Source organism: Anser cygnoides, chromosome 3 (genome assembly GCF_040182565.1).
Source record: "Anser cygnoides isolate HZ-2024a breed goose chromosome 3, Taihu_goose_T2T_genome, whole genome shotgun sequence".
Lineage (NCBI taxonomy): Eukaryota > Metazoa > Chordata > Aves > Anseriformes > Anatidae > Anser > Anser cygnoides.
The window spans coordinates 56,497,403-56,525,180 of NC_089875.1; the positions used below are offsets into that span (position 1 = coordinate 56,497,403).

General features: G+C 42.1%; 1 protein-coding gene across 1 annotated transcript in view; it reads left to right on the forward strand.

Moving 5' to 3' along the window:
* ARID1B (AT-rich interaction domain 1B) overlaps positions 1-27,778 on the forward strand; it is a 326,604-nt gene that overhangs the window by 95,824 nt on the left and 203,002 nt on the right. Inside the window, 1 exon segment of the mRNA XM_066994218.1 lies at positions 4,548-4,658. Coding sequence (XP_066850319.1) covers positions 4,548-4,658 — 111 coding nt within the window.

Below are 27,778 nucleotides of genomic sequence, written 5' to 3' on the forward strand. Positions count from 1 at the left end.
GGTTCTTATCTTCCTGGGTGGTCATGTTATCCCTCTGAAATTTACTGCAGTAGAAGTGGATGAAGCCTGAATGATATTTCTCACCCAGCCGTTCTTTAAATGTGGTTTCCCCAAAAATTAATGATTTCCCTATGCTTTCATTTTCCATTAAGAATAATTTAAACTGCTCCATAATTAGATCCTAATTTCTTTAGCAGAACTTAAAACAAGTGTGCATTCCATCTACACGGTTTTGAGCATTATCGGCACTATATTCATTCAGTTTTGCATAGGAAACAAAAATGTGGACAGAATTCTTGTTTTAAACTAGGCCCAGCTAGGGAATGAAAGCATGACACTAATTATATTATTAGCATTGCACATTACAAAGGAGAAGGTTGCCTATCTGTGGCCTGCTGCAGAAGGGTTGCCATGCTGTTGACCTGGGCTACAATTTGGTGGTTGGTGGAGCCAGGCTCATGGCTCCTTCACCTCTTCCTCTCACCCAACCCTTCCAGGGGCCATTCCTGCTCAGAAAACAAAGCTGGGAGGCAGGGGGTTAGTCTTCTTGCAAGCTTTAAGTTGCACCGTTTCACAAAGCGGTCCTGTAAGGACCCAACACAGGAAGGTGGTGGTGGTGGTGCCCAGTGCCAAGAATGGGAGAGGCAGGAGCAAGGAGCTTTTGACTTCCCTGCAGGCCAATACATAGGCCCTTTTTTTTTTTTTTCCTCAAAACCTGTGACACCCCACATCAGAATTAGAGACTCAGAAAGTTAGTAAAATGAATATAGTGTTAGAGAACAAAAGCTAAGAAAATACCTATCCGTTTCCTTCCATACTCCTAAGAGTACACAAGTCACGAGCTCCATATACCCCAGTTAGCAGCCCAAGGTAAGAAAGCACATGAGCAGGAGGTGAATAACTGGCTCTATGGGTGATGAGCAATTGATTGTTACTGCCCAAATATAATAGTTGTACATGGACTGATTTCTGAACAGCTTATCCACTTTGTAGGTTTTAGGCATTACACACATAGGCATGTTCATTTTTTTTCTTTTTTGGTTTACCTGTTTCAGAGTATAAATATTTTTCGAAAACAGGCTGAACTTCGTCTATTTTGGGGTACATGTTTATGACTTGCTGATTATTTCTCCCAGTGTCTTTTCTAAAATCTGATGGGGGAAACCCTGCTTTTAGTTATTTTACAACTTTGTTGACAGTTTGTGCTGTAACAGCTATGATATGATTGGATTTGTGCCAAGTTGGGAAGTTCTGAGTGGAAACTTGTAGCCTTCTGTTTATGAAAGCCTGGATTTCTCTGTCACACACATACTTGTCTTCTATGGGAGGAAGGTTTTTCTGTGAGTCATTAGAAAAAATCAGAAGCTTTGCCCTGAAATCTGATATCATTGGTGGATAAAATATTGGGAGTCAAAGGAAAAGAAAAACAAAACCACAGGGATCCTGGGAGAAGATTGAGCCTCGGTACCAATGAGGGACTTCTCAGCCATGGCTATGGCGCACATGTGGCAACACGTTCCCCTTCCCCTTATGTTTCCTCTTCGCCCCCTGACAAATCCATTCCTAGATGCTAGAAAGAAAAATGACCTTTCAGAACTGAAAGTGAGTGTTGCCAGTTCCGTGCATTTCTTCAGTGACAGACAATTTACCCTAATACCTCTGTACTTACGTCTTATTTATCTCTCAAAATCTTTTTTATCTAGTCTGTAATATGCTGAATGTTAACAAAATTTTCAAACACAGAAAAACTGAAGAAAGACGGTAGGGATTTTCTCTCTCCGTTTTTTCAGGGAGAATGATATTAAGCACTGTTTTGGTTTTGAAGCCAACCTCTTAGTGTAACATGCTATTATTTAATCGTCATTATGTTTATTATATAAATGAACTGTTTTTATTGGACACTGCATATGTATAAACACATAAAATTATTCACATAGCCCCATGCACATTTCTTCTGGGAGATTCCTGTGTCTGAAACTTAGAGAGCAGACCGATTTTTCACTTCTCAAGAGCTACTTTCCAAGTTTCCAGTCATCAAAGTATCTAATGGCTTTATAGTGAATATAGGGAAATGGGATGTGATTTCAGTCCTACTTGGAGTGCACAGGTATCCCCATCATAACAAACACAGATGTCTGCAGTATTTGTTTCCAAACCTAATAGAGAATTGAGCAAATAGATTTGGTTTTTCAGCAGTCAGAAGGGGAGGCACTGTGAACGTTACGCATTTAAAAAGACAAAGGCTGCCGTGTCCAGCTTCTTTTATGTGCACTCAGCATGTGCAAAGATGCTCCACAGATAGTCTTCAAATACCCAGGTAAAAGTAAATTCCATTCAACATGCAGTATTTCTCGGGGAAAAGCACAGTGTCTCTGCTCTCTCCCTTCCCTCCCCTGGAAGCTTCGGTAGGAAGTGAGGTTTCAAGTAAAATCTTGCAAATGTGGGAAAACCCGTGCTTGGTACTTTGTCAGGAATAATAGCTCTTGACTTCTCAATGTACAAAACATGTTTTGCTTCACAGGAAAAAAAAAAAAAGTCCTAAGCCTGTAGTGTCTGTATGGAAAATGAAATAATTGTATTTCTAGAATGATGTCTCCTAAGTGGAATACTCCCTTTATCCTTTTTTCACCACTCCTGGTGTTTTTTTTTCTTTTGTTTCGGTTGGTGATTTAACAAGCGGTTCTTTTTTTGTACTTTGCATGTTTGTAAAGAACTAGGGGAGCGAGCAGAAGGGCGAGCTGGAAGCGCAGACCTCAGGTGGCAGGGTTTGTTGCAGATGTCTGTGCAGGGACAACCGGCGTGTGCGTGCGCGCGAGTGCGCGTGTGTTGTGAAATAAAGGGGAAAGCAGAGGTTTGCTCATTTGTTTGCCCATTGTGAAGCTGTCCTGCACCTTTCTCCTCCTTTGTGGCAGGGTGAAGGCTGCTGAATGGCGGCCTTGTGCCGTTTGTTGGTTTTAAACCTCGCTGCTAATCCACAGGAACCTGCTGGTGCGCGCAGCAGGAGAGCTGTGTGACAAGTGGAGATCTGGGCGGGGGGCGCGCGGGGGGTCACCGGGGATAATCATCATTCAGCCAGCAGCCTTTGTCACCCCTAAGCCTAATTGTTACCCTCTGCTGGTAACCACATTGAAGTGCTGGCCTTTTAAGTGCTGCTTGATTTCGCTTGGCACAGGCTCGCAGACCGGATCGTTCGTCGTTGGGTTTACATCCTCTCAGCTCCGCCGGGTTTTGTTTTGAGCCTCGCTGAGTTTTCGGCACCCCCTGAAGTAACTCAGGAGAGCCCAAAGCGACGGAAGGAGCCGGACGGAAACGGTGCTATCGTTAACAAGTTTCTCCCTGTCAGGAGCAGGGCTCAAACTGAGGCAGAAAGCTTTCCTGCTCTGCAGGCCGGCTGGCCTGCGCAGCCTGTGTACGAGCAGTAACTTGCACCGATAGGGACACCGGACTGCAAGAGCAGCACTCTGCCAGCAGCAGCAATGGAGTCTTCACGGTGCGGGTGGGGGTGGCAGGGACACTTCCATGTCCCTCCCCGTGCCCCCCGCCTGGCCGCTCGCAGGCGCTGACCGAAGCTGAGGCCGTGAGAGGACGGCCTGAGCAAATTGCACCGCCGGTGTGCGGGGAGGGGGAGAAGAGAATCGAATGATTTAAAAACAATAAAGAAAAAACAGTAAGGAGTGATATCTTTTTCTAACAGTCGGGAACTGGTTCTTCAACTTTCCTTGCCAGTTACCCATGCTGAAGTAGGTTTTGCACTTTGTTTTCCTTGAAGAAGTTAGTGCAGGAGCAGCTAATGTGAAGTATAGCAGCTACAGCGGAGCCTGAACCTAAGGCTTTGCAATGGGCAAGTATCTTGCACGTCGAGTAAGTTTGTGGGGTGGGAGAGGGTTCTTCGGTGGCCCCCCAGCCCCTTGGCAGTGGGTTGTGTGCCAGGCCGTTACCTAACACTGCTTGGGCTTGCACCGGGAGGAAAATCCCCAAGTTGCTGGTGCGGGCTGTGGAGCTGCTTTTGGTCAAATACACTTGCCTCCGAAGCACTCGGATGCAACGCGACTGTCGTCTCTGCCGCCCTTTGACAGGCAGCTTTTGAAAGTCAGTAGTACTGATGGTAAATCCAGGGTTGCTACAGGCATCTGATTACACAGCATGGTTACAATCTAATTTTCAAGTCCAGTCCTTCCACCTGGCTCAGTATTTCATCAAAGAGTAGGATGAACGTTTTGACCACTTAGTGCTTGCTTCTCTTAGGGTGGAAGGGGGCCATTAATTTAGCAGGCTTGTCTGTGTGCGTTGCCCCATGTTGCAGTGGTCTGATTCCCTGCCACCCCTTGGCACGTCTGCCTGCTGCAGGGATTTCTTCACGAACCGTGCCAGCCGTAGTGGTACCTGTGTGGGCTTGGTACTTCCATCAGGAAGATGTGACTAGTAAAAACTTGTGATTAAAAAATAAAAAATGAGTGCTCAGCTGTTGTATTTTCACCCTTCTGTGATGTGCATTTAATTGTAATTACTGAATCAGGTTAATAACTCTGTTGCAACTGTTTTTGCAGGACATGTCTCAGGAAGGCTATGGAACCAGATCTCAACCCCCTATGGCCCCAGGAAAGCCTAACCATGAAGACTTGAATCTAATCCAGCAAGAAAGACCATCGAGCTTACCAGTAAGAAACTAATGTTTCTGTTACCGTACAATATCTTTAAGTGAAAGCACTTTATGTAGGACCTCATTGCACCTAGAATAAGTGGATGAGAAGTACTGAAAAGAGCAATAATAAACAAAGTTGATCGGAATTATTATTATTAAAAAAAAAAAAAAAGGTGGGGGGAGAACAGACAGCCTGTGTATGAGTGGACTTAGCTTAGGGTTTTACTGGTCCAAAATATCCCTGTACATCCACATTTTATGTTCGTGCACATGTATTTGCATAGAGGAAATGGATTGATATTTGTCTTCAGGAATTCTGTACTTGCACAAAACAATCTGGTGCGAAAGAGGCTTTTTTCTGTGCCCTTTTCTAAGGATTTCAGTGTATTTTGATTTAGAACACTGCCGCCATGAGTTATTTGTTCCAAACCCTGAGCATAAATAACGAGTTTGACATGTTAATTCTGCTACGGTCTATTACTACAGTCAGAAGTGCAGAAGAGGGAATGGTAATGATACTTTGGCTAGGTTGATTGTTTGGCTGGAAGATTATTTTGGACTAACCTTTCTTAGTTTTCTGAGCTCTGTGCATTCTGCTGTGGGGGAAACAGCACACATTAATACACTTCGCAAAGACACTGCGGCTACTTGCGTTGTTGAAGGTCTTATTTCACTGTAATGGACAAAGTACTCTTTGGACTTGTTTCTGTATGCTACTGTTGTTTTGGGGATTTTCTTGTTTTTTGGTAGCAAAACAGCATGAATTTCAACCAACCAGAATACGGTCAGCTTGAAAGATGAAAACTGTTCATAAATTACATGACCTCTGGCTCAGAATAATGTATGGCAAACCTATAGGATGTTTCCCCCGGTTCACTGAGTGTGTATTCATTTCCAGTTAGCACAGGGATTCCTCTGGAGTTTACCTTATCGAGACACTGAATGTATGTGTGAAATCTGGTAGACTGTTGTATATTTTACCTCTGACACATGGCACTATTGTCAACCCTTAAGAATAGGATAATAACTTTAAAATGCCATGAAGATGTTTATCTCTTCGGCACCTAGGAGAGTACATACGCCACAAATTCTTTCTTTACATGATGTTAAAACATGTATGCTTCAGGAGAAGCTATGAAAACTGGTGTGAGAAGAGCTATCCGTTTGCTTTGAACTAGTATTAATTTTGACCGTTTTTCAGGGAAGCCTTTTTTTAAGACTAATTTCTCTGAACAGGTCTCAAAAGTGAACAGTAGCAATTACTTTAAAAATAGTAGTTATTGGACATGGAACTGTTCTGGCAACAACTAACTACTTTAAAAGGAATAATATTAAAAAGGACTTTTTACCTCAGTTTTTCATGAACAGTGTTTATAAGGATAGATAGAAATAGTTATTTATCAGCTAATGTTCTAATTTGCCTGTGCTTTTTCTTAAACAATTGTCCTACTTTTAATCCATACTCTGTCCTACCTCCATCATCATGATATCTAAGCAGACTGTTGGGTATTATCTGTGTCCCTAAGTGTTTGGTATATTTAGTAGCTCATTATTATTCTAGGTATGAGTAAGCTGGTGTGGTATTAACAGTGAATGTTAACCATTTTGGCCATGTAGCTTAAACTGTAGGTTTGTCCTAAATGCTCTTATTCAAGCACTTCACTACTGAAAAGCTTTAATCCATAGATCACTTATATACTGAAAAACCTTGCTGTTCGGACAGGGATGAGCGGTATTACCATTTTGTGTTTTGTTTTTGTTCCAAATCTAAATACAGTTGCAACCCTTCACATACGGTGACACTGTTTTTTAGTAATGTGAGCAAACTTCCTTACTTCCCAGGAAAATGCCTTAGAAATTAGGAATAGTCCATACATGCATAATATGGTGAGCATGATGAAGACTTTAATGTAACTCTGTTGGGAGCGAGGATAGCTTGACCATATAAGTATTTTTTTCTCCCCTTGAGCAAGGGGTCTGTATTCAGTTTTCAGCTGCTTATGAAAGCCTGTGATCACTATTCCTCATTTAGTTCATTCCTAGCTACATAGTGTCAGTTTGGAATGCGAAATGTGGCTTCTTAAACTTGCTTTCAAGATAACGCTGTTCTTGAGGGTAGTCAGTAAGTCATCTTTGTATATTGAAGCTTGAAATGATAGTGGTGTTAAGCTTTTAATAAAATTTGGTAATGTTTTGTTTCATGGTATTCTGATATTTATACAATTTGCCCGTTATCTTTTTATTTCTTAAGGGCATTGTGTAAAGTCACAGCAGCTACATAGTGAGCTTATACGAATGTTTAAAAACAACAAAAGAGATGTAACACTAAATGCTGAATGGTGTTCTCTGATGTGGCTTTGAAAAAAGCGTTTCCCTTTGATGAATTTGAAGAGGAGCTGGCCACTTTCTGCAGCACTGAATGCTGACTTGTGTCATCCTTTTGGAGAGTTTTTTCAGCAGGTTTGTGTCACAGTAAGCACAGCTAAACAGCTCAATAGTTGTTCCGTTTCCTTCACACGTTGTATATAAAAGTCCTGGCATGAATGTTCCCATAAAGTTCAAAGCGGACAAATTTGTAATGTGGGTTGGTAGCAAATGGCTACAAACAAAATATGGCTTTATTAGCTACTTCTAATGGCCTGTCAGATTCTATACAATGCTTGCTTTCCTTCTCCTAAATGCTCTGATATCTGAAAGGTTTGACCTGGAGGTCTTTAACCATGTGGAGTCACTGAGAGCCCAAATGAAAAGTTGCATAGAATAGTGCTCCGAGCACTTTTGTTGGGGTCACAATTAGAAGGAAATCTCAGGCTTTTGAGAAAACATGGGAGTTAGGTACTCTGTGAAGGAAAGGAAGTAATAAACAGAAACTGTTCCCAGTTAGAGTGGAGGAATAAAGGGGGAGAAGCCTGAATGCAATTGTCTGGAGAACAGCTACTACCGAATATATTTACTGAGATTTAAGGGATAATAGCCAAATACACATTTCTGCTATTGTGACAAAGATAGAACAGACTTACGGGAAAAACCTTCCAAATGATATATCTGCAAATTTGTTGTTGCAGTAAAGGAGCTTATGTCAGTATAGGCTGTGTGTGTCTGTGAAGACTAATACTTTGTTTTGCCTTTAATGAGTAATTTTGTAAATGTTCTTGTTGGATTGTGCTGATAGAACGAAGGGCGGAAAACATGGGTGAATTTAATTTTTTTATTGGCATCAGTATGAAAGCCGTTTCAGATAGACATATTTTTTTTGCCATTACTTTGCTTTAATAAAGTCCTTTTCGTGCTCAGCACCAAGCGTGGTTCTTGGAGGTGTGAGGTCAAACGGCCTACCCAAGGCTGCCAGACTTTTGAAACGAGGGTTTCTGCCGATTTCATCTTGTTGCAACCTGTGGGTGAGGTTCTTGAGCTGCTGTAAGTCCGGGCGGTTGCAGCCCTGCCGTGTGCCCCACAGGGCGCCCGCTGCGCCCTACCACCTCCTCCGCCCTCGCTGCTGCGGCTCGGGAACAGGCCCAGCTCAGAAATAATCGCCCTTCTTATTTCTGGGTTACTTTTTGGCTGAATCACTGTAATTGTGTGAGCATCCCTGGTACCGCGGAGGGGGAGATGGGAATGCGTAGGTACGGTGGGAAAGGGGAGAGTGGGACTGCAACAGCTTTGGTTTTAGCCACATCCTAAAGGACTGTGTGGTCTTGCTGGAAGGGTTTGAGATGCTGTCATCCTGTCAGCTGAGACGTGGTGGCAAAACAGTGCTCTTAGTCCTGCCCCACAGCAGTCACAGGGCTCTAAACAGGCAGACGACGGCTCGGTCAGAGTAAGCTGTAGCGAAATCACGGCCTCGGTCTTGTCAGCTAGCTTGGGCGTTGTATCATGCTTACTGGAGGTCATGCTGTGTTGAAGGTGGAAGGCTGTATCTGGAGTGGAGGGAACTGGTGCTTTGCTAGGTCACTTAGATGTCGGTGCTCACGCATTAATTCTGATATCACATTTTCACTGGGTCTTTTCATGGAGGCAGAGCAATCTTTATGTGAAACAAAGCAACAGCTAGCATGCTGTTCATATACGTGGAAATGCATGGAAAGGTTTGGGAATCCACACTCCCTGTCTAATGTCCAGAATATGAAGTAGCTTGGAAAATTGTCTCCATCAAGAAGAGTTCTCCCTGAACAAGTGCCATTGGTGGCTGAAGTCTTTATAGACCAGGAAAAGAGTTTCCAGTATAGTTAGAGTAACTGTAGTTAAGAGTTGGTAGGAGATGCCTCTTCTTTTCTCAGAGGTTAAACTGCTGGGATGAAGGACTCTGGTGACATTTATACAGAGCTTAGTTCAGTAAGCCCTAATCATGGTGGAGGGTGTGGGCACTACCATAATGTAAACATTAATTACCACTGTAGCCCCTCTGGTAAGGAAAAACGATCATAAAAAGAGAGATGGTACAGCAACAGTCTTACTTTGCAGACCATGTCAAGGTAAGCAGGTAAGCAAAAGTAGAAAACTCGATTCAAATTTAAGTGATACTTTAAAATCCAGGATGTTGTTTCTGGTTTAAGAAGAAAGAGGGGGAAAATCTGTAAATGGATCCTTGGTAACTCACGGGAGGTAAAAGCAGTGTGCAGTTGATAGAACAGTGGTAGCAGTTGTGTCCTGTAGTTCTGTGCTATTTGTGTCTCCATCTGAAAATAACTGGCAGTATGTTAAACCATGAACAAGAAGGAAACACATGTAATACTTGTGAATTAAATTCTCCATTGTTTTTACACCAAGTAGGATAAGACTGGTGTGCCTCTTTCCCGCTTTCCTTTCTTTTTCTGCAGTGTTGTAAAATAACTGAATGATCTTGTTTTCCTTTGTTTGGGTCAAGAAATTTTAGCTGAAAATTGTTACTCTGTGAAAGAAGATTATTGACTCAACAAGCCTTCAATTTTCAGTGAATAACACTCCCACCCTCTAGCTTCAGGAACATGTGGTGCATGCATTCTATTTTAAAGTACAGACTGTAATTTAAAACTGAGGCAGTTTGATGCCCCACTGAACTTTGTTTAAGCCTGGAATAAAAGGAAAAAAGCCTCAAGTTGCAAAGAAGTGACTAAGCTTTCTCAAATGCTTTTCTTAGCTGTTCTGCATGGAGTTGGAAAAAGTTGCTATTTTCTCCAAGTCATGTTAATTCCAGATCGAGCGTGGTTGATCTAGCTCGTTTCTCTTTTCTTGCCATTCCATGTAATAAACCTGTTGCTGGAATAATTTTCATGCAATTCGTATGTACTGCAGAGATACCAAGTGTATGTATTTCTGAGCATTTCTGAGGTGCAAAACATTGGTGCTGGTGTTCATACAGGTTCTGGACATGACCTCCTGTTTATGTCCTGGAGTAGGTGTGAACAGTGGGCTGAGCTCAGTGCAGCTTCACTGAAATCATATCCCCCAAGATATTACAGGAGGGATGAACTTAGCTTTGTGTGTATGTGACATTGAAAATCTTGGCCCAGTCAATGTTCGTGCATTTTTACATTTGACTTCTGTGGGGGCCAGGATTTTCATATAGGTGATCAAACTGATTCCATCATAGAGTCCACCTATATATTCATTTTTAAGTCCTATTTTTGGGCAAAAGTGCGATTAAAGTAGTGCAGAGCAGCCCTGAGCTTGTTCTGTGTGCATAGTGGTAAAGCGAAATACTGAAACTAAAATAGTTGATTCTTGAATTTAGTAGTGTTGCTATAAAAATTAAACTTCATAATGTGAAGAGGCAGTCCTGTTGTTAATCATTTGTGTTTTGTGCTTTACAGGATTGCTTGGTTTTGCTTGATAGGATGATCATATTTATATTAAAAACAGTGTTATGGCTGCTATTGAAGTATGAAAACTAATTTCATTAAGTACTGTAAAAAAAAAAAAGATGCTTGGTTATTCCGTCAAGTTTTCAGTTTTCAAAACACTCTGCATTTATAATGGTTACATTATCCCTGTAATAACAAGATCACTCATTTAGGATCTAAGAAAATTTAGAAATGCAAAAAGAAATACTTAGTCTGACCTTTACGTGAAACTTACTTGGGAAACCTGATAAGGGATTATAGATCCCAGTAGCAGATAATGTTGCAAAAACTTGTATTTAAATAGGCCAATATTGTCCTAGGTGGAATATTAAAGTATTAGTAGCTTTTTCCTGCAGTGTTTTTCTGAAGCCATTAGGAATTGCCTCAATGTGCTTTTTGCCTCCGAATACCAAGGCAGTATTGATTTTGACTCAAGAATTAAAGAAACTAGATCAAGTCTGGGTGGTTGAAGCATATTTCCCTTCCAGCTGTTCCCTCCTCAGAGGCTGCCACCCACATAGCAGGGCAACTGGCCTGCACTTGTGGCGGCCTGCAGCACAAAATGGGGGGTGAGCCGGAGCACCCACGTTACTGAAACGTGCAGGGCCAGGAGCTGCTGCGGTGCGGGTGCCTCTGCATGCACGGCTCAGAGGTACCTACCTGCTACAGCAGCTGTCCTTTTGGCCTGCCTCAGTTTCCAAGTCCGTCCCTTTAGGTTCTGGATTTAGGAATCTCATTCGAAAATGGTTGGGGCTTTGGATTTCCTGCGGGTGATTGGTTGTTTTCTGGATTTGTTTTCTTTTCTTTTTTTTTTTTTTTGGAATATTTTGCACACTGTGTGTACATACATGTTGTTGTATAAAGGCGTGCATGCCTCATCTGTTTTGCTATTTGTATATTTTGAGTTGATAGCATGCTCTAAATTCCAAAGTTTAATGTATTCACTGGCCCATATTTTTTGTTCATGCCTATGTGAACTTTGGGATTGCCAAACAGAAAGTAAGACAGAAGAGTATTACTGGAATACCATTTCAGGAAGTACCTGAGACACTGTAATTGTGCTTTTTTTTTTCCTTTATTTTTACCACAAGTACTCCTGTAAGATAAGATATTTTTTTTCCTCCTAGAATGACTCCTTTACTTGGTCTCACCAGCTGTCCAGAGAGGTGACCTCAGCTTTATAACCTTGACTAAACACAGTACCTCATTCTGGCCAGCAACATCTGAAGCCTAACAGTAGATGCCTTTTCTTTTTCTTCTGCCATCCGTCCCTGCTTACTTGGAATGAGCTGGCTTCTGGTGCTATTGTTGCAACTCTCCTTTTAAAAACCAAAAAAAACATGACTAGCCTTTGATCCGAGGCTTGCTTCTGAGTGGTCCTGTTTCTGTGCAAGCAGGTGTCAGTGCGTTCACGCTCGTGGTGTTAAGGTTTCACAGTGCTTTTCTACTGTTTATGGTGTATCTACAATTGCCAGGGATTTGGGTACAGCCACAGTGCAAATGCTAGGTGTTTGTCATGTGTTACTTGTTTGGTAGTGCTATGCTGGAATCCCAGTGAAGTTGGTCCTGTAATGTGAGGCCATTCACGTGTTTTGCTTTATTTTTCTATAGTTTGAAACTGTTTTTACAATTCTTCTCCAACGTGCTTTCTTGAAATCTAATGTCTTCTGTAACGCTTAATTCTCTTAAATTTTCCTTCCTTTGCTGGAGCTGTGTTAGATTCATGTGAAGTCTTCCCTTAAAGACTATTCACGATGGCTTTTGCAGTCTATGCTGTGTGCACTGTGGTGCACTGCAACTTACTGCATCAGTTTTCGTTAATGCCATACAGATTAATAGGTGCCGTTTCCCCGTAATTCCAAACACAGCACCAGTCCCACCCGACTGAGGGTCCTGTTTGAATTGGCAATGTCATTTCAGGGAGTGAAACATCGTAACGTGTTGAAATCAAGATAGAAAAGCTGGTAACATCAGGAGAAGGCTACTTTCAGTTGGCAGTGTTTAGGCTTTTGATCTCTTTCCTTCCATGCAAACAATTGCAGATGACCCTTTTAATCATCTCAACCTGTGAAATGAGACTTATTGTGCTAAATTAGAATGAGGACCTGAATTTTGATGCACATTTGAATAATTGCATTAGTATAGAAAAATATGTCATTCTGGATCATTTATTTCACATCTTAGTTAAGTGGCATGAATTTATAACTGAACATGTTTTTTTTCTTTCACTTCTCAAAAGGGAAATTCTCTTAATAGTGTGTCTTCTACTATATTATTGAAGCTAACATTTGGGAAGTTATATAAAGATAAGCATACATGAGATTATGTATTTATGTGTTTGCATGTAATAATACATTATGCATCTGTAAGCTTTATAAAGGTTTGCTGAATACGCAGCAGTGGACCTAGTTAAGAGAACAAAGCTTATTTCATATCATAGCATCGTAAGATGTACACTCACTCATGTGTACATCTATATTACCATAAATGATGAACACCTTTTGTATGAAAGGTAATGAAAGAGGTTTGAAGCATTCCTGGTTTTGTTTATTAAACTGCAAACTAGAGAGTAGCCAGTACTTGTTTTCCGCAAGTATGGGAATAAAGGAACTGAAAGCGATCTGAGATTTTTAGATTCACTTGTGAAATCAAAATAACTTTGCAAGATTATATAGGTAGATAAAATGGTGTATGGATTAAGTGCACACATTAGCCCTAGTGAACTAGTATGTTATGGGTTATAACAACGCCAAATGTTATCCCTCCATTTTAGACTTTTATAGTGAACTGAAAGCCTTACCAGCTTTTCATACCATGCTGCAATGGAGACAGAAGAAAAACTCCAGATTCTCTTTCCCTTGTTTAATTTACAGACCATGTCAAGATTTTAATAATAGTGCTTAATGAAAACTTTATAAAAGCCTAATTTTTTTCCCATCCTCTTTGTTTATTGTATCATTAGATGCCTACATGAAAGTAGGAAAAAAGAAAGTTGTTCAGTGCAATTTTCAGCACAGTTCTCCAGGATATATTGAAACAGGGCTATAAAATTGTAGGATCTGTGTTTTTGTTTTTTGTTTTGTTTTTTTTTTTTAATAAGTAACATCTCATAGTTGTGGCTTCATTTGGATTCTCTCTTAGTCCATTTTCCCTCGATCTTCACTCTTCCTTTGTTTTGCTTTTGCCTTTATAGAAGGCTTAGGAAGACTGTATATACACCATACTGGTGTTTTTAAATGACTGCCGATTCTTCCGGTGTGGCTCATTAGACATTTTGTCCTGTTGGAAATCACAGTAACAGCCTTTTTGTTCCTATTCTGAGGTATGACAAAGTACAGATATTTTTTTTTTTTGGCTCTGGAAGACTTCATCTGCCTCTGGCCAGAGGGCTCTTTGGCAGTCGGACTGCAGCATGGGGTGCGAGGGCCTGTTTAGGCTGCCCATGGAGCAGTCTTGCTCAGCTGCAAAGAGACAGAGGTCACATACCAGATCCCATGAAAGGCACTTCTTACATATACTTACGAACACTTGAGCTCTTTAATTTTTTACTGGTTAGATTACAGAAGAAGAACCTGTTCAAAAAAAAAAAAAAAAAAATCAAGTAGTGGTTTCTAGTGCCTGCTTTTTAATGCCTGTTTTCACAGCAGTACAGGTCAGATTGAAGTAAATCCTGTAGAACCTTTACCTTATTTTTGCCAGAAAAAATGAACTTTCCCCTCCTGTATAATAATGTTGATTGCTTGACCTCCATTTCCATGGAGATGTGGTCAGAGGGCTGCAGTCAGCTAGCCACTCAGGGTAAGAGCTATCTTCTGTCACTTACAGTGTACAGTGACACTACAGGTTTGAAATGTAATTAAAGCACCTATAGGCTGACACTCTTTTTTTCCTCACCACCCACATCCACGAAAAATGTAATTTGGAAACAAAACATGAACAGCTACGTGAAGGTTTTTAAAAAATTATTCAGTTAAAATAAAAACGCAACCCTCCTCTTATATTTAGTCTTTAACTTTGCTAGAAAAGCAGTCCTTGTTTATACTAAGACATCGTGCATAAGCTCTGTGCGTTTGAATTTATCACAGGCTCCAGATTCCTGCATGCTCTAAAATAGATGCCATGGGCTCAGTTTTGTCAGAAGCTGGGTTTTGTAGCCCCCAAAGCTTATGCATTCGTGATTAGCCAAGGGCAGATCAGGCTGCTTAATGTATCCCACAAGCTCCGTCTGGGTTTGCTGGCTGGGTTCAAGCACCAGTCCCAGCTCGTGCTTGTGTGCATCCCAGCCTTACCAGGATGGGTGACCAGACCTAACAGCAAGCGCTGCCCCTTGTCACACTGTGGATGGGGAGAGCACAGCTCAGTGCCACGACGGGACGGGCTGTACGTGGCTGCTCCTGTGGTGAAAAGGAGGCAGCGTACTGTGGTATCTGGGATGTAGGTGTCTTTGAACACTGCGGGGCCCTGTGGTACTTCGTGACCAGCGGGGAGGGAAGCAAGGGGCTCAACTCCTGAGGGTCTGAGGCCCCAGGGGCAGAGCCGTGCTCCCCTGTGAGGCCTGGGTGAAGCAGGCGGGATAAAAACATCGGGGCCTGAAGCGGTGGCTGCTGGGCAGCGTGCCCTCCTGCTGCTGGGCGGCGAGGCCCGCACCACGCATCGATTTCCGCGTGGGCATCTTTGTCACGCTTGGTACGGCTGTATTGATGAGGCAAGAGCACATGGGCTAAGCTAATCTCCATTTTTCTGCGTTACTGCTGTTGTTTATTGCTAAGATCTACATATCTGAAAGCCTTCTCCTTCCCTGCGAGCGTTTTCCTCCACCGAATCCATCTTGCGCGTCTCTGCGCTTTTAATTCAGCACAAACAGAAGCGAAAACCGCCCCCTCCCCTCGCCCCACGCTGGATCCCCACTAAAATCTAAAACCGGAGGCCGGCTGCTCGGGCCCCCCTCTCCCTTCCCGGGGCTGCCCGCTGACCCCGCGGGGCATTTTCTCCGCCCGGCGGCCCCCCCCCCCCCCCGGTGCTGCCGGGGCGCCCCGGGCCGGCTGACAGGACGGCGCCGCCTTTGAAGCCGGGCGCTCCGGCGGCGTTGCCAGGGCGACGGGGCGGGCAGCGGCCTCCGCCGAGCGGCGGCCGGCACCGAGCGCCCGGCCGGGCCCCGAGCCTGAGGGGCCGCAACGCCGCCTGCTCCCGCCGCGGTAACGGGCACGGCTCAGATCGCTTCAGCTGCAAGGATAAAAGCCTCGTGCTGTTAAACGGGGAGATTTTTCGCTTTTTTTTTTTCCTTCTTCTTCTTCTCCTCTCCCCTCCTTCGGTTTATGCATTATTAACGCCCGCTTTCCTGTTTTGCTTGTAACATTTTACGGGCTTTCTCAAACACGTAGTCAGATTTGCTCTGCTGCTCCTCTGTTCTTCGGGGCTTAACCCCTTCTCTCCTTGATCTTCAAAAACTTGCGGGGAGGCCTCAAACGCTTCCGACTGCTCCCATTTAAAATGTTAAAAACCGGAAAAGGCTTTTTTAAACTTCTTTTTTTTTTTTTGAAGAACTCTGCATTTTTTGAAGCGTTCTAGAAAGCAGCACAGATTGCTCAGCTTCTGGCGTTTCACTGAAGTCAGCACGCGTGAGCCTCGCTACAGCTGCAAAGGGTTCAAACCAAGGAAGTATTTTGGCTGCGCGTTGTAATGTCTGTGCCCGTTTTATCCCCTCTCCGCGGCGTTATCCCGTCCTCTGCGTATGCAGGGTTCTGTTAGCAGCCTTCAAAAGGGAAGCACCTCGTGGCTGAAGAAACGGGGACCAAAAAAAAACCAGAACAATTCTGGGGGTGTGTTGTTTACCCCCGTCACCTTCCTCTTTAACACAGAGCTGGCGAAGTGCATCTAGATAGGTAGAAATATTATAAACACAAGCTGCAGGCTTTGTTTTGCTTTTCCAGAGCTCTAAAATATAGCTTTCATTTTAGTCTCTAGTAGGAGGCATATATCCAAGTGCTGTCAAATGCTGTGGATACAGGGATTCAGTCGTCCCTGCAGACACAGTCCCTGTACAAAAACTTGGAGGCTAACAAGCAAGCCTAGCATTCGTAATTCCCCCTAGCACCCTCATTTTTAGGTTCTGGGTGTGGGATTGTGAATTTGTTATTACAGGGAGATACTTACCGGCACCTAGAGAACCTTGCTTTGTCCGTCTGAATCTAGCACAGATCCTGCTTGCCCAAATACTTGAGATGTTCCTCAATTTGTCTTTTTTTTTTTTTTTTTTCAACAAGGTGTGGTGATGTTGATATGAACAATACCTCCATCTTCAACGCTCGGTGTCTCAAAGCACTGCGTTTGTTTTTTCATGTAGCTCTTTTGTGTGAAGCCAACATGCGCTCTCAGTGCTGGTTGGAACAACTCAAGTAAATCCATTCCCTACCCCAGGGAGGCCCTGGGATAGGTGGATGATGGAGAGTCACCCTAGCTCCTCGGCCACCTGAGACCAGCACAAAGCCCGTCTCTACTCTCGGCCAACAGCAGCTGTGGGCTGTGTTGCAGCCTAGCCTGGAGTCAGTGTTTTGCAGTGTTGTAGAACGTGGCAATAACATGTTTGTAAGAGATATTTTTATGTATACTTTTAAAAGAATGTTTAATCTGCTCTGCGTGGATATTGTATTGTACAACTGAATATATTAAATAGGCTGGACTGGAGGTTTACTCTCATCTCCTGGTGTTGTGGGTATGAATTTCATCCTTTGAGTTGCATTCCCCTTGAATGTGCAAATTTTGGGAAAATTAGAGAAAACAGTTTACATTCCATTAATAAGAAATAAGTAATTGCTTATAAAACAGGCGTATCTTTATCTGCACAGGGCTTTTCAAAGTTGCTGCTTAATCTTTTTTCTTTTTTAATCACTAAACAAACATGTCTCAGCAGTTGCTGCATGTGAAACCAAAACCTGGACGTGGACAAAAAGCAAACATACTACACTAATTTTCATTAGCATATCCTATCTCCTAGAACATTTATTTTTTCATCTCCTTGTAAATTGATTTTTCACATGCTTGTGACTGATATTTGAACTGTGTGTTTGTAGTAACTGACTTCTATAAAAGCTAGGTCCTGGATCTCCCAACATGAATATATTATGGAGGTGACCTAGTGGACCTATAGTTAAGGTTCCATGGAGTTTTCACTTAAAACAATGTTTAAATCCCTTAATTAAACATTAAAACTCGCACGAATTCTCAAACATGGACTGTTTCAATAAAGAGGATAAACTTTAATTATTTAGGTACTCAATGTTCTTCTTAGTGCTGTATTTGCAGAATTCAGAACAACTTAAAACTATTCCGTACTCAGATTCTTCCAGAGTTCCTAGTGTTTTCAGTTTCTCCATTTTCTTAAATCTTTTGGCTAAGCCTTTCATTGATGCAAGTTTTCGTATCTTTGCTGGCTTCATAGAACCACGAGACTTTACATAAAATGTTTTAACAAAAAGCAGTTCAGTTTTATTTATAATAATGCACAATACAGAAGAGCGTTTAGAAGATACAAGTTGAGAACAGTATAGTGGTTATTTGTAGCTGATACTAGTCTTTGACACCAGCGATTTGGAATCAAAAGAACAGACTGGAGAGCCTATTGAAAAGAGAAATACCACATGGAAGCAAAATCCAGATCTGTGCCTAAAAACTAGTAGCATCTTTTCTGTACAGAGGATTGTTTCCAAATCAGTCAACTAATACCAACTGCAGTAGTCCCAAACCGGTGTAAACTCCCCTTTGCTTTCCTCTATCTACTTATGCCTTGAGGGCCCAGTTCAAACTTTGCTGAAATCAGTCTTTCACTGATTTCCATAAGTTTTGGATTAGGCCAATTAATTCTTATGTTCATTCTGTCCAGTTGTCACCCTGCTCCTCTGCATTAACAGATGTTTTGAGCCTTTTTCTTTGGACAGGGTCTGTAAAACCTACCGTTTCCATCTGTGCCTGTTGTACCTGTAGTGATCAGCGAGTATGGTTCCCATTGTTAACACTTGCAGCCTTCTGGCTGAGCTATAACCACATTCTTCAGCACAGGCGGAAGTCCTGCTGAAAACAGTGTATTTGCAAACCATTCATAAATGAAGAAAAATTCCTGTAGAAACCAGTATTACACGTGTAAGTAGTGTCTGTATCCAGGCTCCTTAGCCTCCAGCAATTCCTCCAACTAGCTGGAAATACAGACAAAATGGCCAGGAAAAAAAATATTCCTCAGTAGCTTACAGTGTGTGGAAAATTTTTCATTTAAGTCTTTTAGGCCAGGATGTGTTTTCCCATCGTTTCCAGCCGACTGCCACTGTGGTCACGTATGCTTGTTAGTTCATGTCTCCTGTCCATTGAAACACTGCAGCAAATACAGTCTGCAAAAATGCTTACATGAGAAAGCGTTGCTTCAGAGTATGCTAGTTCTGGAATTCTGGAAAACGCAAGTTCTATAGTCTGTGATTTCACACCAATACCATAAAAATTAAAAGTTACTTATTAGTTTGAAGAATTGCTTATTACTCCAGGCATTGGATGAGGAGTGAAATTCACAGGAAGTTCTTGTTACCTCCACCATATGAGTAGGTTCTCAAGCTCTTTGAGAGTAGGGATTGAAATGTTGGAAGTGAAAAGGGCTGCCCGTTGCAAGGTTCACGTGGAGAAAAGCAAGTGAAACAAGCCGCTGGGCCTGAAATGTTCCTTTATTGGTGATGTTCCTGCTTTTAACTGACTCTGCTGTGTGTGAGCAATGCGTGGTGGGGAAGAATACGTGAGAGCACCTGGGAGTGGAATAATGCAGAGTCAAATGTTTATGGGTTAGAATCTTTGGCAGTATTACCATTTTTATTTTTATTTTTTATTTATTTGGGGGGGGCTGTTAGGCTGTGCAAATTCTCTTCATTCTTTTTGGGTGTGTGTGTGTTTGAAAAATAGGTCCAAACACACTGTATACATTGTGGCAGTAAGGGGTTAAAGAGATGTAATTATGCATTCTTCAGTAAGTGCTCTGCAGTCAGCAGTACAGCAAGGATTTTACAGAAGCTTAAAAAAAAAAAAAAAGATGACGGAGGGAGAATATGGAGAGAAGGTCAGATCCAAGGATTCTCCTAGGGTTTGCTCTTCCTTTGTGGCTCATTATGCTCTCTCCTGGTAGAAACAGAAGAAAGCATTATGGCCTGTTGGTTCCTCCTACTGATAATGTATATTTGATCTTTTTGCTTTGTGGTAGTGGTAGAGGTGAATTTATGGATTTAGTTCCTGAAGGAGTTCTGAGCCATCCTAGTGCCTGCCATGGTCCTTGTATATTCCCCAGCTCTTTTTTATTACAAGAAGTGCATTGCAGCCCTGTGAACACCGAACATTTCAACAAACACCCTTTCTCAGCTGTGGTTTACCCATTTTGTTTGAGAGGATTTGAATTTCCAGCAAACCCATCTACTGGGAATAGTTTGTTTTGGACTGTTTGGGAGTGATATTCGGCTGGATGAGTGGAAGTTTTTGCACTCAGTATTTCAGACCAACCTGGCTGGTAAAGGTAAGCTTTCATTACTGATGACTTAGCTTTTGAGGTTCCAAGGGAAAAAGTAATTTATTTTTTTCCCTGCGTTCCATGATTGTCCTTTTGTTCTTCCAGGTTGTGGGTTGTTCTGGAACGGTTGCAGTAGCACAGCAGAACAGCACTCAAAATGGGCAGGACTCTCGGGACGCGGGTTATCCCGCACTTCCATCCTGGGAGCTAGCCCGAGCTCTGACTTGCTGAGTCATTCAGTATACCAGATCCTTCTTTTTTATTGAACTAATTTGATTTGCAGTTGGATTTCAACATAACAGCAAAGCCTTTCTGGGAGATATTTGTGTGTTCAGTAGCACAGTAGTCTGAAAAACTGTTTTTTTTTGCTTTCTCTTTCATTTGATAGAATTTTTTTTTTTTCTTGCGTACTTTCCCTGTTTAATTTTTATGGGAAAGAACTGCAAACAATTAAGTGAATAGGATTTCTCTTGCCTCATTCTTTCCTGGAAAAAAAAGAAAATCCCAACACCCTTCCCCTCCCCCCAGCAGCTCTTCTTTTGGGTTAAGGATCCTTAGACTTGCCATTGACCTTATCAGGACGGGCTCTTGCGATCTCTCCTGTGAGAGGGCAGGGAGAGTTTGCAAGTTTACATAGTGGTGCGGAGTGCCTGGCAGTAAGAGCTGCTGGGTTAAGTTAGTTAATTGCAAGGGTCTTCTGAAACGCAGCGTTAGCAAACAGTCTCTGCCCCTAAGGACAACGGAAACTTTTCCTCCCACCCTTGTTAAATGCCGGTTTAAAGCTATTGATTTCTTTCCCCTAGAAAAATAAAAGTTAACTCCCATCATGCTTCTCCTCTCCTTCTCTCTCTTTTAACTTTCTTATTTTTTTCTCTTCTGTCTTTATCATTTTAACGCTGGAAAATTCTGAAAGGATTGCTGCGAGGAGGAAGGACAGCCTGATAAGTGTATTTCCTAAAGCTTTTGGCCTTTCAAGGTTTCTCTTATGGGTAAGGTTGAACTGTGCCTACATCTTGGATTGAGACGACAGGGGAGTAGTGTGTAATACTTTCTGCTTCCGATAGCTCTTTGTTGATCTAAGAGAGAGCACTTAGAGAGTGGTAGGTCATTTATGTGATTATGAAGAGCACTTGGTTCTCTCTTATTCAAGATGGAAAAATAATAGTTTTTGAATAAGAGGTCGCTGTCAAGATGACATTGAATGTGACTTCTCTTCCCTCTTCATTCCCTCCCCCACTAAAAGAAAAGCAGCACTGCAACTACTCATGATAGGGCTAAATTTTTCCAACTCCATGCGTCTTTTTCTTTTCTTCTGTTCTTTGTTCATTTTATTACTTACTGTTTCCTCTGCATATAATGTTTATGCTCTCTGATGGTGTCTAGATATTTATGGTAACTAGAAATTTAAAAATAAATGTAATGCATGTAAGGTTTTGTGTTGTTTTAAGTCTTGTTTTTCCACTTGCAAAATTAAGCTGTGAATGTGTGATGTGGTATCTGCTTGGGTGACAGATGTCCATTCCTGAATGATGCTGTGTTCCCTTTGTGCTTTATTTATGGAGTGATTTGCTTCTAAAATAATCTCTTAATCTTTTCCAAACTACATTTCTGTATATGCTCTTTTCACATATGCCATCATTTAGGGTAACAGGCTAAAAACTGAAATTACTCCTAAATGCTTCATTTCTAAAGCTAATAATAGTGATATAACACTGTCATTTTTGGCTTGATGTGTCCTTTTAGAAGTAGGTTAAGTGTGTAGTTTGTTTTGGCTTTGGTGTTTTCTGTGCATTTGTTTGCTGTAGCACTGCCATAATGAAATTGTATTTTAATTTCATTCATTTACCAAATGAAAAGGCAACGCTAATTTGTCTTTTTTTCATGTTAGGTTAGCTTTTATACCTCAGAAAAGGAGCTGTAACCCCAAATTAGGATGAAATTGCCCAGAGTACAGAACAAAATAGATATTTTATGAAACTGATTAACAGTTACTCTAGGGTTCATTTGCTTAAGCAGGTGTTGAACATCTGTCAATGCTCTGTTTCATCACATATTTACTTTTAGTAAACTTCATGGTTTAAACTTGGAGAAGGGCAGGTCAGCGGAATATGTGTATTTGTAATTCCTTACAGCGGTAAAGACCTTTTTAAGATTTTCTTACTTGCACTCTAAAATCAAGTCTCTATGAAGCATGTTAAGATTTTCACACGTTTATCTGTTGACATACTGAAAAAACCCACTTGTACTTTTGAAATAGGGTTTTTTGGAAAACCAAAGCAGTTTTGGAGTTGGTTTGTTGAAAGACAGCACTGGATCCTTTGCTTAGGTTTTCTTTCTAAACTGCTAATTTTGTACAGTATATTTTTGAAAAACTATGGGTATTAGAAATGAAACATAATGTAAATTTCTGATCAAGACATCTCAAAGTTAAATAGGAAGTGTTGAGAACTTTCATGATTATTAGTCAACCATCAGAAAATGACAGAAAATTGGTTACGTGCCTTAGAAGGAAGAGTGATGCCATTGGTCTTGGGTCTTGGGTCCAGGCTGTAGGAACTTCTGTTAGCTGGACTTGGCCTCCTATAGGCAGTAATTTCACTTAAGTTCAGTCAGAGATTTAGGATTTTTTTTTTGGATAGTAGTATTTAATGTTTTCTTTACTACCTATGAAACCTCAGGAGTAGCTGTGGGTACAGCTGGCCCGTATCGAGCTGTCGGCACCGACCAGGGCAGTCGTGCTGGCTGCCGCACGTCACTTCTTACTGGCGTGCTGGCTGTGCTGTGACCCGCGAAGCTAGCAAGAGCTGCCTCGCTCACAGTTTTGGGGGAAATCCACTCAGTTCCTTTAGGACGTTCCTTCCCAGAAACATGGCCTTGCCCTGTCAGCGGCAGCTGGAACCGTTTGGTTCATCTGGTGTCGGGGTGGGACTGGATGAACGTTTCGCTCCTGTCAGAGCAGGCCTTTGAAGAGACTCTCCCTGTTGTGCCCCGCGACCGTGCTTCGATTCACATCACCCTGCAGGCACAGAGAGAGCAGGATTCCTTCTGGATGAAATGAAACCGCGAACACGTGCCCCAGGAGCCCACCCAGTGGGCTGCGGGTGCTTGGTCCCCGGGCCTGGGCTAGGGCTGGCCCCAAACACAGCGCTGGTGCCGGCACGGCCTTCCCTCTGCTGCGCTGCCGCTCAGCGCTTCACCTCGCGTCCGGAGCCAGCGGCCTTTGAAGTCTTTGAGTGACTTCCATTGGCTTTAATAGGCTTTGTGGCAGGCCCTAATGATTTGGTTGTGATCTGAAAAGGGAAAAGGGATGTGCAGAGACTTTCATATAATGAGAAAATGTTACCTTTTAAAGAGCCGGGTTCAAACAGGCTGATCAGTTCTCGAGTGGAAGTGAGCTCCTTGCTGTCTCCTGGAATCCTTTTGTCCCTGTCAAAAAAAAAGTCAGAAAATTAGTACTCATTTTGCAAGTACGGTCTGGGGTTGAAATTAGCAGAGGAGTTTTAGGTCATGGATTGAACTGCACTGACAAGCAGTGGAGAGATTTGCACAGTACAACTGTCTGCACCTCTCAAAATTGCGCGGTGAGCCCCTCATTCTCATGAGCCGTCGCTTTGTTCACGGTTTTGAAGTAGAAAGGCAGGAGAGAGGAAGGAAAAACCAAGCTTAGTTCACTCGTACTAACATTGCTCTGAGATAAGTGATGCCCAGGAATACAAATCATGGCTAACTAAAAATCACAACTTTGTTTTTAAAGGAGAAGATGGAACAGAGGACATTTCACTGTCCTACTAATTGAGTAAGGAGACTACCAGTTTTTTCTATGTCCCTGTGTCTCACGGGTTCCCTTCTAAGTTTCCTCTATTTTCCAGAAATGTTGCTCAAATAATTTTGTGTGTAATTACTTTCTTTTTTTTTTTTTTTTCTCATGTAAGGTATTCTGTTTGATCAGTATCCAGAAAAGCTTTCTTTTCAGCATCCTCAGAATCCTTTCATGTGAGCTGGGAAATCAATTTATGGCTCTAACAAATTAATGTGGACAGCTTGGATCTGTTGAACTTCTGCTTCTTCGTTTACTGTATTATTTTGTGTACTAAATATGTCTTCCCTAAATTAAAAGATCGGTGCTTTTTTTCCTTTCCAAAACAGGTGTGTACTGTAATAATCATGTTCAAACAATCTAGTAATAAATGGTCAGGAACAGCGTAGCTCCATTTCATCATTGGATGCGGGGATCCAGTAGAATCTGTATTTATGATTACATGCAATAGCATGTGTCTTCCTGTAATGGTTCGTCTTAATATTTTTATTTGTACATGTTTTGAGGCATGGAAGAGTTCCTCTGAATGTGCAGTGGGACTGATTTATCGCAGTGATCATCCTTGTTTTACATCTGTGTAATTACTTTGAAGTCACTGAACTTATGCCGATACAAAATCGCAGGAGCGGTGAATTAGGGTGGCTCTTTTGATGGTGCTTTTTATTCTGGTTGAAATATTTTACAGATCCAGGTGAGGATGAAATGCTGTACTGAGCTGCGAGATGTTTTCCTGATTGGGTTCATGCTGCTTATCTGTCAGCACTTCCCCTTCTTAGAAGCTGTATTTAATGCGGTTGTTTCTGCTTGCCTTGGAAATGCAAAGGAGAGTTAGTTGTTTGTGCAAGAGGAGAGTTAAATCAAAATCCCTTGGTTTCTAGTGCCAGCCGTAGCTGAACAAGGTGGTTCTGCGCTGTATTTTTGGTAGAAGCATTATTCTGTCCTTCATCTCCAAGTACAACGGTGAGCTAGCTTCAATAAAATAAAAAGGCAGAGACCTTCTTTAGACTCCTCTCATTTTTCCCGTGTGCTCAAAGCCGTGAATTAGCTTGTTAGAAGGAAAGCATGGGGCGGTATTATCAGAAGGTGGAGGGTGTTGGTGGCATTCAGAACCAATAAATGCGGTGTGTGCGTGGGACGTGGGGCGTTGGAGCCTTCATTAGCTGGTTGCAGCGCTCTTCTCACCTCTGAGCTGCAGACCATGGCGCTGGTGGAAGGAGGCCAGCTGAGAGCCAGGGCTAAGCCAGCCCTGCTGCCCGCACCTTCCCTTCCCTGCCTTCCTGAGCCCCTCTGCCAGAGGAAGCAGCCCCCATCCTTCACCCAGGCCCGGGCCGTGCTGCTGGGGGCCGGGGTTCAGCGCCGCGGTGGTCCCAGCCACTGAGGTGGCTTTCCCCCTGCCCATCAGGCTGGGGAAGGCAGGTGCTGAGCCTCGTTCGGAGAATTTGTTGTTAGCTGTTGCTGGTGCTTTAGAGACCACTCTGCTTACCCGCCTAATAGCCAAATGCGAGCTAATAGTCTGTACAGGCCATTGAAGCCTAAAATCCTGCTAATTCCTTCCTCTAATGAATAATCCCTGATCTCTGTATGTGCCTTGACTGCGGAAGGGCTAATTATGAAATTCATTGTAAGGAAAATTTAGAACTCGTGATTTCTGTGACTGGGGTTTATAAATAAATAATGTCTGCGTGTATACGGTGTACACAGCACAGCTTTTGCATGGAAAGTTAAATATCCCTGAAGATATTTAGTTAAAATAAGTGGGATTGTAAAGCACTTCATTGCTCGTTGGATTAATCGCTCATAGTTTAGGGAATGGGCTGCCCATTCCACCCAGAAAGGTCACCTGTAACCCTGAGCAGAGACACTGGACCTTCTGCTGTTGAGTTTGTGTAAACAGCTTGGGTGAACGAAGCTGTTCCCCGCTGCAGGTGAGTCGGTGGGATTCGGAGCGGGGCCCGAGGAGCCCCTGAGCTGGTTTCTGGAGATGCTGTTGCTCTTCCGTGCAGACTACTCAGAGCACACGTTACTGTAGCACGTCCAGAAGTGTAAGAGGATGGTAAATCTGGTTCTTTGGGTTTAAGGAGTGCTTCTACGAAACGATTCTAGTGATTCTTTTCATTTGAATGTTAGAAACGGGAGGAAAATATCTAAGCAACCAAAGTATTGGGGTAGAGATGGTGCATAAATTATAATGAGCACCAGAGGACACAGGATGTGTTCGTTCCCAAGCTGCATGATTATTTCGTGTTGTGAAGGGTTAGCTTTTCAATTGCAAAGCTTAATCACTTTTCAAATGAATATTTCATAACAGTTATTTTTTCATCAAATACACAACGACATGCTTATTTTGTGCCTCGTGGTAGACATTAGTTTTCAGCAGCTTTAAATTCCTTTTATTTCCCCTCATCTCTTATTCTTGTTTTCAGCCGTGGATGGGCAAGAAAATATTCTCGAATATGTCCTGACGAGTGGCTAACAGATAGGAAGAGCCCAGAAGTTTTAGTAATAATAATCACAAATTCTTAAAAAAATTCTAATGTCATTGGTGCTGAGTGCAGCTTACATGACTGATTTAAGATATTTTGAACGTAATTTAAAATGAAAACACAACTGTTAGAGACCTCTGCCTCTACTAGAAAATGCTGTTTAGTGGTACAGCACAGCTGTAGTACTCATTACTTTTTGTTCCTGGATGATTAAAGTTATCATAAAAAGACAAGAGGCTGATTATCCTTAGTACAGCTTCTTTCTAGAAGAGTTGTGCAAGGGGGACTCTGTATAGTTAAGTATATACATCTGTACTGATCTGTATATAGGTATTTGAGAATTGCCCACGCTTAGGGTGTATTTTGGATAGTAAAGTGGTGATGTACTTGCCCTACTACATATCCTTTAGACCCAGAGTTGGGGGAGTTTCTGTAGCACTGTTGTATTGTCTAATGGCTCCTTTCTAGATCTCTTGAGTGCTTTGGCAGATAGATGAAAATTAAATCAGCTTGGAGGTTTTGATTATACTAACGGGCCAAACTGGCTTGAAAATAGGAGAAATGCAAAGCTGACCTTAAGGCACCCTTGCTGCTTTTTCAGTTCTTGTGTTCAAGAATTCTTTGATACTCACCTGTCCAGCCTGTTGTTCAAAATCAAAATTTAATTTTCTTTGAAGTATGCAATAAAAGAAATATTTATAAAAATATCAAGTGTTGTTTTGACTAGACAGAACTTACTCTTTTTGTCTAGCTATTTTGTTCTCATACCTGAGAATATATTTCATTGTGCACTTTGAAGCATACAAAATGCAGTATTTCTCATTTTTCCTTCAAAACAGAACATATCAGTCTCATTTTATCATTTATGTAAGAGACAAGTCTGGAGCTGAGAGCAGTGCAATGTGTTGCATATACCCATGCATATTAAAACCAGTGGTCTGAATGAAGACTGAAGTCCTCAAAGCTATTGACGCTCTTTCTGGAAGGATTATTTTAGTGGATTTTCTAGCCGCATACTGGTGTATATGCAGCAGTTGTGTTAGGAATTTCAGCGCATTCAAGTCTTGGATGGTCTGTTTAATGGCAGTTACGTCAGGGTTGCCTGTCCAGTATTCCCTAGTGTTCTTCCTCTTTTCCTTTCACACGTAGCGATGCCTTATTTGCCAAGATGGTCTGCATTATTTTTTTCAGTCCAGTACAGGACCCGCAAGCTCCTCATGACACCATTGCTCTTGTCTTGTGTTCTTGCACATGTGAGGCACTTCCTTCTGTCTTTTGTCCACGTAGTCGAAGTTAACTGTGGGACCACATTAAAAAGCAGTCATTTTTTTCTGTTCAATTCTCAGTTAATACAGAGACCGTTGAAAAAATTGATACTTTTTGATCAGTTATTTTTGAAATTGCGGTTGTTTATATATTAAACATTTTCTGTGCGTGAAATAAATAAAATAAATACCTTCTAGATGTCTCAGACACAAATACTTTTCC